The following is a 10,475-nucleotide window of genomic DNA, read 5'->3' as shown; positions in this document are numbered from 1 at the left end:
CATGTCATTATCACAAAAGCTAATCTTGGCATCAATCTCTGTGTTTTTTGAGATGTGTAAGTTTGATGGGTATATTTGAAGCAAGATTTTTCGGGTATATCGCCTTTACTTTGTTATTTATACAGGGAAAAGCCAATTATTTTCCCATCCTACCTCTGAAAGTAACAAATTCTAAAAGAATTTACCTCTTGGTGTAATCTGCTTTTGTTCTGAAATATTTCTGATATTTTTGTTTATGCATTTAGGACTTTCAATTACTATTCCATTGAGATGCAACTTTAATTCTGTTCTCTCACCAATTCCAGCTTGAGCTGTCATTAGCTGGTGGATGCCAGATGGTAAAGCTTTGCTTACCAAACTGTATTAAAAGTAATAGGAAATGATTTGGTTCTCAGGACACAAGTTCCAGTATATATGGCATTTTTCTAGAACCTGGCACAACGCATATTCTCTTGTTGTACATGACTAATGTTTTATTGTAAAATAAATTACAATTTCATCGTAAAGGTGCTCTGTATCCAATTTGTTAAAGTAAATAGTCTTTATTCTTAATAGTGATATATTTATCATTCCAGATTATTGTTTTGTGTGGAGAGAAACATAACTACGTAACATAACTTCCATGCCATCAATGCCTGCTGGTAGAAGTTGAACAACTGCAGAGGAGACTTTACAATGTTAAAATTAAAGGACAACAAATATATATATATATATATATATATATATATATATATATATATATATATATATATATATATATATATATATATGGACTGCAATAGAGCTGTTTGGAGCAGTTTGTGAACAGTGGTTTCTGATGGAAATAAGACATTTAAGCCCATTCTGATGTATGATTTTAAATTAAAGGGTTACATGTCCAATTAAAGCTATATTTGAAATATGTTTTATGTTATGCTTGGGGTCCGGCTGGCCGTGAGTATTTTTTTGTTTTCTATGTTTCTGAGTTTGCTATCGGCCTACCCTGTTTTTTCCCTGCTGTCTTGTCTCTCACTCCCCCTCCTGGTGAAGCCAGCTGACAATCCACACGTGAGTTCCATCCACAGTCACCTGCTCCCGCCGCCCACACCTGCCTGCCATCTCCAATTAACGACAGTACATCCACCCCAGCTCTCCATCCACTCCTCGCTTGATCGGTGCTTCGTTCACCCTGGTGAAACTTGTAACAAGCCTCTCGCTCGTGTTGAACATTTAAATCCCTGTGTTACTAGTTACTTACCTCTTTTGTTTTCTCTCCCCCCAGTCATCACCTCCACTCTCGCTCCCGTCTCCGGTCAGCTGGCTTCCCCTCTCGGTCGCCCTCCCACGGCATCCCGCTTCAGCCTGACTCCGTTCCCCTTCCTGGTTTGGGTGTCTCCTCCTCGGCTCCACGCTCCCGGCTCTTCCACTCCCCGAGTCTTCCCAGTCTCGATCCCTGGCGTCTGCCTCCCCACTTCTCCTTTTTCTTATTAATAAATCCTTCTGTTTGGCAAGCCGTTGCGTTTGAGTCCTTCTGTTCCTTTTATCTCTTTTTTTTTTTTTTTCTTCAGGCTACTCTTAAAAGGAATCCTTATGTCAGGCTCATTCCAAAACAGGGTGAGCCATAACTAATGTGTCACTTGGGTAACATCGGACCTGTCTGTATGATTTTAAATTAAAGGCTTAAATGTCCAATTAAAGCATAATTTGAAATCTTTTTCAGCCTGTTAAAGCCATATTTTTTTTTTTTAATACTTTAAAAAGGAATCCTTCTGTTAAAGGAGAATTCTGGTCAATTTCAACACATAGCTCTTTTAGTGAATTTGGAGGTCTGTCAGTAGAGAGAAAAATGAAACCCTTCAGTGGTGCCTACACCATGTTATCCTCCTGCTAGAGTTTGCACCCAACAAGTTTTAAACTTGTTTATAGCCTCTAAACATGCTCAAAATGTCATTACAAGTGCTGAGCCATGTGCAGTGATTCCTTCAAAGTGAACACAGTGACATTTACTACAGTAGATGTGACAGGCATACAAGCTGTGTTAATTCAACCAGTGCACATGATGCTGAAGACTACAGTTTCAGATTGGGAAAATGCAAAGATGAACTGTGTGTGTGTGTGAATGAGGGTCTGTCCAATTTCACAGCTTTTTTCACATGTAGCTAGTCATATTGGACCATGTCCACAATACACAGACTTGTCAAATCTGCATCATGGTTTTGATTCTGGACCCGGTCCAATGAGGGCAAAGTGAAAAAAGCAGTGAAAGCTCAGTTTTTTTCATTTTCATAAATACAATGAATTAGCTATGTACTTTACTTTTTTCATAGATTGCATAGATTGTAAGTACAGTATATGAATGTGAACTATACAGTGGGGTTCGAAAGTTTGGGTGTGACGTCAACGTCACACTCATTCAACAAAGAATGTAGTTTAGTGGAGTTGCTTAAGAATTAAAGTGTCAATCCTGGTTTAGTTCAAATTTCTATTGGAATGAAAAAAATGATATTGTGCTGAGAGTTTAGCAGTCTGGAGCAATGAATAAATTCTGTTTAGACGAGCTGAAGAAACCTGAGCTGCAAGCGCTCAGAATTGTGTTTCTGTGTGCCAAAATGTCCAGTGGGTCGAAGATAGAGACCTAAGTAAAAGATCAATGCATTCTTCACATGAAAGTCACATGAACACCCATAAGGATGTTTGTTATGAAGTGAATGGTTTTCTATCCAGCCTGGAACGTGTGCCTTTTTCGGGGTCGTTGAGCATTAAGTCCAAACTGTTAAATCCAGGATTTGTCCACTTGATGTCCATAATTTATCATGTTTTTGCTCATTTTTTCTCCGTGCCTTCGGTAGATCTCTCCTAAGAAGCTGGGTTGTAGCGGGCACAATGAACAAGGTCACAAGCTAATGTTCATACCAAAACATTGATATTCAACAAATACTGTTTTTTAGTATACATTTATTTATTTATTTTAATTGTGGGAGTAACCGGTTCACCCGGAGAAAACCTATACAATTGTTTGAGGAAACCAGATCACCTGGAATGAACTCACACAATTGTTTAAGGAAACCAGATCACCTGGACTAAACCCACACAATCACCCTTCATGCTGCCAGTGATTGGAAATGGTGGTTGTGGTTGTCGGAAATAGTGAGAGAACCTCACCTTTTAATGCCTCTCCTGAGTAATCTTGATGAGCTCCTTGTAGCGTTAGTGCAGTCTGTGGTGAGCTTATCAGAGATGGGTGGTAAGGGTACATACTTTGATGTGATTTTATACCCGTGCTTGACTGTACTAGCCGAGAGCTGAATGTGTGGTAAGGTCTTCAAAGCTGGTAGTGTGTTTGGTTGACACAGTGGAAGGAAGCTGCCTTTTAAGGTGTCTCTCTGCTGAAACTTTGAACGGGTCTGATGATGTGGGCGATGCACCTTATCATCGATGGGTGGCATGTGTACATGGTCCGGTGTTTGCTGAGACCCCTCCATGGCTGAAAGGGTGTTTGGTGGAACTTGAGTGAAGACACTGCCCTTTAATGTGTCTCTCTCCTGAGTCTTGAGCACATGCCATATTTGGACCCAGTCTGGTCCAGCTGCATGTGTGGCGAGGTCTTCATAGCTGGCAGGGTGTTTGGTGGAACTGGTGTCAGGACACTGCCTTGTAATGTGTCTTTCTGCTGAAGCTTGAGCACACGCCCATATTTGGACCTAGTCTGGTCCAGCTGCATGTGTGACGAGGTCTTCATAGCTGGCAGGGTGTTGGTGGAACTGGTGTGAGGACACCGCCTTTGAATGTGTCTCTCTGCTGAATCTGGGTCTGAGGATGTGAGCTCTGCACCTTATCAAGGATGGGTGGCAAGTGTACATGGTCCGGTGTTTGCCAAGACCCCTTTGTACCTGACAGGGTGTTTAGTGGAACTTGAGTGAAGACACTGCCTTGTAATGTGTCTCTCTTCTGAGTCTTGAGCACACGCCCATATTTGGACCTAGAGGGGTCCAGCTGCATGTGTGGCGAGGTCTTCATAGCTGGCAGGGTGTTTGGTGGAACTGGTGTGAGGACACCGCCTTTTAAGGTGTCTCTCTGCTGAAACTTTGAACGGGTCTGATGATGTGGGCGATGCACCTTATCCTTGATGGGTGGAAAGTGTACATGGTCCGGTGTTTGCTGAGACCCCTCCATGCCTGGCAGGGTGTTTGGTGGAACTGGTGTCAGGACACTGCCTTGTAATGTGTACTTGTTTTGAAGTGGGTTCAGTCCCCTGCTTCACGGCACCATCAGATTGCTGCATGTTTGCTAAGCTGATGGTGTCATTAGTGCAACGTGTAGTTGGTCTGGTGTTTGGTGGACATGGTGTTGATGTAGTTTTAGACCCCTGGTGGACCTCACTAAAATACAGATTTTCCAGGGGTTTGTTAGTTTGTTCAAAATAATTGTAATTGGCTTCGCTTTTTATTAAGTCAAGTCCTGACTGAATCTTCATCATCCGTCTATTTACACGATCAAGTAGATCCTCTGTTAATTTGTCTCCAGGCTTCTTAGGGCTGACTACCTTGTCTATTCTGTCACAGAGGCTTTTAATGCTGTCTGTCAGTTCTTCTGACTTTGATTTTGTTGGAAAGACAGGACGTGCCAATGGAAAGTTGCTTGTCTTCGTTGTGCTTGGTCTGCCGGTCTCCTCCTGTTCAGCATTCTCCTCAAGGCTGATTTGTGAAGCACCCCATTGGTCTTTCCCAAAGAGGCCTATGTAGGTTCCTGTGTTTTCCCACAGACAGACATTGCAGTTCCCTGCGGTAATTAACTTTTCACAAGTTGGGTTACAGTGAACACTCACCACCCCTGTGATGTGAGATTGCCAAGAGTGCAACAGAGGAGGTGGACACAATGACACGCACCACCCATTTATATCCTCAAATGGCTCGTTGTTTGCCTGTTTTTTAAACCCAAAAGCCTGAATGTCCCACTGATAAATCTTTCCGGTACTATCCCCGGTCATTAATATCTGGTCATTGGGATCAGTTGACATGGTGGTAATGACTGCTCCTTCATCCTTCACTGCTCTGAACTTTCCAATCAATCCTCCCTTGCTAATAACAGACCAGGCATATATGTTGCCATCTGAAGACGTCAGCAGTGTGGCTGTGTGAACTTTAACCTCCCTGGTCTTCAGACATATGATAAGAGGTATGTTAATCACATCAATGTCATTCCCATTCAGGGATTTACTTTTTAGAGGTCTTTTCCCAGTGCCTCTGACATGCTTTGGACTCTTGTCACCAAGCAGACTCCCTGTCTGGCCCTGAGTGGTTTTGTCTGCCATGTTTGTCCGAGGGCTGTTGCTGCCATTGAGCCAGTAGAGAACTTCGCCACTGGCGGCCTCCCAGATGACAATATTTCCATAGCTGGAGGCAGTAACCAGTGTGTTTTCATGGACATCCATTGAGCAAATGTCATCTAAATAATAATGCTTCAAAAATCTGTTGTCATATCCGTGTATGTCCAGGTCATAAATGATCTTGGAGTTCTTTCCCGACACAAACACCCTATTGTCTACACAGACGATACCTGTCACCTCCCTTTGTACGGTAACAGGAAGAATGGCAAGCTCTGTTCCGTTGTTGAAGTTCCAAAGTTTAACTTTTCCATCCTGGGAAATTGTGATCAGTCTGCGCTTTAGTCCATCAAATGAAATAGCAACATGCCCCACGTACTGATCTGGAGTCACCTTGAACTGCATGGCGGCCGTTCCTGTTAAGATATCCCACACTGTCACCACGCCATTTTGGCAAACAGAGACAACCTGTTTGAAAATGTTGTGATAGAGAGCACAGCACAGGGGCTTGTCATGCGATGTTAATGCATTTTTAAACACATCAGTTCCTCTTCCAAGATATTTGCCAATATCTGTGTTAGCTAGGACTAACTCATTGTTGTGTGTGTTGTAACACACACTGGAGATAGGACTCTGCATCATTTCTTTTATCTTGAAGCTTTGCAAACAGATCATTGCATCCTCTGACCAAACACATATATGGTGGTCCAGCGATAAACTAACAAAAACTTTTTCCTTGGGATTTAACATTATATGGGTGATGGGTTTGGCATGTCCCTTTAATTCCTGGATGCATGACACTGTTTTATGGGGAAACCACGTCCTCAGTAGGGCGTCCGTCCCACCGGTCAGCAGATACCCAGAGGAAGTGGAGTATTCTACACAGGTGAAGAAGTCCACATCTCCTCTGCTCTTAAAGACTGTTGTAGACATTTTGGTTGCGGATGTCTTGGGTAGAGAAGCAAGGACCATTGTCTTGGATGAACTACCGCAGATGGCAAATGAGCTAAGTGATGGAAAGTATTGAATCTGACTGCAAATGTCATTAAAGATGTTGACCTTCACACATAGAAAGTCTTTAGAGGGGTTTTTTAACAGGGTAGAAACATAAACAGTTGGGTACTTTTGCAGAGAGATTTTCTCATATGCATCTCTGAAGAAGAGGCCGTTTTCACATATGTTGTTGGAGACAAACACAGACAAAAAACCTTTTACATCGCCAAAGGAAAACACTGCTTTAGTGCCATTGGACCAGTAGTTCATGGTATTCACTATGTTGTCCTCTACTATTAAAGAGTGGCTGGTTGAAAACAACTTAGGGAATTCATTGCAGCGATAGAATATTAGTTCCCTGTCAGAAGTGGAGATAGCCAGTTGCTTGAGTTCACTGATGTAGACCATGTCATTAACGTGCATTTTCTTGTTGTGTGAAAAAGGAAGTGTGTTTTCCTTTTTGTATAATTGAATTGGGTATGAGGTGTCAAAGCTGTCAGGCCAGAAGTTGAGGATACCATTCGAGGTGATGGAGAGGTATTGACCTTTTTGGTAAGTGCTGGTTTGTCCTAATAAAACCTCTGAACCATGGTCAGGTTTCCTGTCATTCTCGAAGGGACGGTGAATCAGACGAACAATCAATCTATGTTGATCCACCGATATCATTTTTATAGGTTTAGGAAAGATTTGATTTTTAAAAGCCATATTTTGTGATGCCTTGTTTTTGTTCACCAGGTAGTCTGTTAACTCCCCGAGGTCCACACCTCCATCTCCATTTGTGTCAATCTTCATGTGGAGGGCAATGAGATCTTCTTCATCCATAGTAGGGAATAACTGCTTCAGTCCTTCACAGAATTCTTCAATGTCCAATCGTCCATCTCCATCAGAATCCGCCTCATGAAATAGCGTTACAATCTCTTGCACATTTTCAGCAGTAAACATTTTGTCCGTCTTTGTAAGTTCACTTCTAGAATCCATTTTAGCGTTCTCAGTTAGGTCCTCCGACCGAATTAACCAGTTAATAGAGTTGCTTAAGAATTAAAATGTCAACCCTTAAGATGTCAATCCTGGTTTAGTTTGAATGATAACAATGCAATTGTGCTGAGAGTTTAGCAGTCTGGAGCAATGAATAGAATTCTAGTTCTATGTTCTGGAGTGCTGAAACTTGAGCTGCAAGTTCTCACAATTGTGTGTAACGTTCTGTGTCTGCGTACCAAATGTGCAATGGATCGAAGATACTGACCTAAGTAAAAGATAGTGACCTCAGTAAAAGATCAACGCATTCTTCACATGAAAGCCAATGATGATGTCATATTTTGTTATGAAGTGAATGATTTAAAAAAAAACTTTATTTAACAATTTATAACATACAAATACAGAAATTAGTAATTGACTGCAACTTTTGAATACAATTGAATACAACTTATCTCATTGCATCTCTAAAAGCAGATAACAATTCAACATTCACAGCTTTAAATCAAAGAAATATTTTTTTTTGCTCATGTCACATTATTACTCACTGTGAGCTCATTTTTCACTCCATATGCAAGTCTGGTATCTAACATTACCAAACACAACCATGGCCAGGAATATCTCCTAAATGTCTGTTGAACAGTATAACACAGTTATATTGGCATAAAACATAAAAATGATACACGTTAGTTAATGGTATTTGATTATTTATTAAAACAAAATATAGAAAAAAAAACATTTTACAATTTCTTTTTTCACCTTCTTTCTAGGGTAAGTGTTTTTTCTTTGGCGATCTTTTAAACAAAACAGGCTTTTTTCAAAGCCCCCCAGCAGGTTTTGGGGTTAAGAGGGTTAAAGCATGGTTTAGATTTATGAATATATTTGCCTAATAATAACATGAGGTTAATATATTTCGCTGTAGTCAAAACCAGTGATGACACTCTTCCAGTCTATTTTAACTTGCGTCTTTGTTTTGCATAGTATAAATTCTTCCAAGCCTGACAAAAGCTTCATGAAATACTTAATGTGCCGATTTTTCCATGTCACTATCACAAAAGCTAATTTTGGCATCAATTTTAGATAAATTGGATGGGTATATATGATGCAAGATTTTTAGGGTGTATCTCCTTTACTTAGTTATTTATACAGGGTAAAAGCCAATCGTTTTCCCATCCTACCTCTTAAAGTAAAGAATTTACCTCTTGGTGTAATCTGCTTTTGTTCTGAAATAATTCTGTGATATTTTTGTTTATATATTTAGAACTTTCAATTACTATTCCATTGAGATGCAACTTTAATTCTGTTCTCTCACCAATTCCAGCTTGAGCTGTCATTAGCTGGTGGATGCCATACGGTAAAGCTTTGCTTACCAAACTATATTAAAAGTAATAGGAAATGATTTGGTTATCAGGACATTTTTTCACAAGTTAATATATTTCCAGTATATATTGCCCATTTATTGCATTTTTCTGTTATTTTATTTAATAATGATCTTTCTTCATACTAATTTCCTATGTATTTGTCCATCAACCTGCCCAGGGACAAGACTAATGTTTTATTATGCGCTGTCCCTTGTCTTGAAATAAAAAAATTACAGTATCAGCATAAAGGTGCTCTAAATCCAATTTGTTAAAGTAAATAGAATAGTAATATATTCATCATTCCAGATTATTGTTTTGTGTGGAGAGAAACATAACTACGTAACATAACTTCCATGCCATCAATGCCTGCTGGTAGAAGTTGAACAACTGCAGAGGAGACTTTACAATGTTAAAATTAAAGGACAAGAGAAATTGGAGGGTTGGAGGAGAGTTATTATTTTTCTGCCAAAGGGCATTGTTTTCTCATTAATTATATGCCACTTTGCAACAAACAACAGAGATAAAATCGATCCACCAAACATGATGGAACATCAACAATTCTTTTGTACCTTAAAATAATGCTTCCAAAATAGTTTCAGTGGTTCATTAACTTGTTCAAAGGAGACACGGGAATAATGGGAATGGTAACAGTAATGGACAAATCCGCTTCCAAACTATAGGGGGACCAAAGAGGAAACGTGCTTTGGTGCCTACTGAGGTGCTGGTTGACAAGCAAGTAGCTAATGCTAATGCTTGGTCTGTACCGCTAATTCTTAGTGGGTAACATAACGCACTCAGTTATTTTTAGTTTGATTGTTTTGACTATGGTTAACAACTCTGGGCTAACCCACAAATTCATCAGTAACGTTAACTGCATAGATAGACGACTAATCTAATGTTAATTTAGCCAGCTAGAACACCCCCATCTGCCTGCCTCACTCATGAGAGCTGACAAAAGCCCCGGGGACACAGCCTCTCCACAGTCAGCCCCCAGCCAGCTAGCAGCCACTCTGGTCAGCACTTAACTCTGGTACTAAGGACTCTTAGGCACTCAAGTCAGAGCAGCGGCCATTCAAAACGTTATTCCGTCCCTCCACCTCGCCATTCCAAACGTTATTCCGTCCCTCCACCTCTCCTACTCGCTTTAGTCGTCTTTACAGTTGGCTAAATTAGTAATAGTAATTTAAAGATGTGGTAGCATTGCATCTGGATGGGAAGCATAACTCTGGGAGTTGGCGATTCTCACTTCTCACTCCGAGACACAGGTTCGTGGATCGGAGTGTCGCAAATTTCTTTTCCCATTGCGTATCGTTACATCCCTAAGTAACGGCAAAAAAAAGAGCTGGTAAAAAAAAATCTGGATACACCCTTTGCTTTGGTTGACAGAAAGCAGTCTATTATGAATAGATTTGTTTTAGACACATGTTAAATAACATTTAAAAAATCAAACTTTTTTTCAATAATGGACCTTTAATGCAGTGTGCTATTTATTGCTAGTGATTGCCAAATAAAGCTACATGAATAATTAGTTGTATTTGTTGACCCATTTAGATGGGTCTACTGAGAACCAAACCATCTTGGTTGATAGAACAAGGCTCAACAAATTACTATTTAGTGTGCTTCAAACCCTTTGTTGAATAAAGAGTGCCATCTATTTGGCTCAGGGAATAAAGAATATGATCTGTGAAGCTTCATTTCAAGATCACTACTTTATGGAACAGCTCGTAAGCCTAATAGTCATATACATTAGTCAATTGATGCCTGAATTTCTTCGGACATTGTCAATGAGATAAAATGGAAATATAATTCTTTAATAATGAATGGTGAAATTCCTGCAATAAATATTG

The 10,475-nt window shown here is 40.2% G+C and overlaps 1 protein-coding gene across 1 annotated transcript; it reads right to left on the bottom strand.

Moving 5' to 3' along the window:
• Positions 1–2,919: 2,919 nt before the first annotated feature.
• LOC116675180 (WD repeat-containing protein on Y chromosome-like) lies at positions 2,920–7,513 on the bottom strand. Its single transcript, XM_032507199.1, is given in 3 exon segments — positions 2,920–3,377; positions 3,379–3,455; positions 4,118–7,513. Coding segments are annotated over 3 exon segments (3,261 nt in total). The 5' UTR covers positions 7,274–7,513; the 3' UTR covers positions 2,920–3,349.
• Positions 7,514–10,475: the final 2,962 nt, after the last annotated feature.

Source organism: Etheostoma spectabile, unplaced genomic scaffold (genome assembly GCF_008692095.1).
Source record: "Etheostoma spectabile isolate EspeVRDwgs_2016 unplaced genomic scaffold, UIUC_Espe_1.0 scaffold00001614, whole genome shotgun sequence".
In the NCBI taxonomy this organism is placed as follows: domain Eukaryota; kingdom Metazoa; phylum Chordata; class Actinopteri; order Perciformes; family Percidae; genus Etheostoma; species Etheostoma spectabile.
This window is presented reverse-complemented; position numbering and strand designations above follow the sequence as displayed.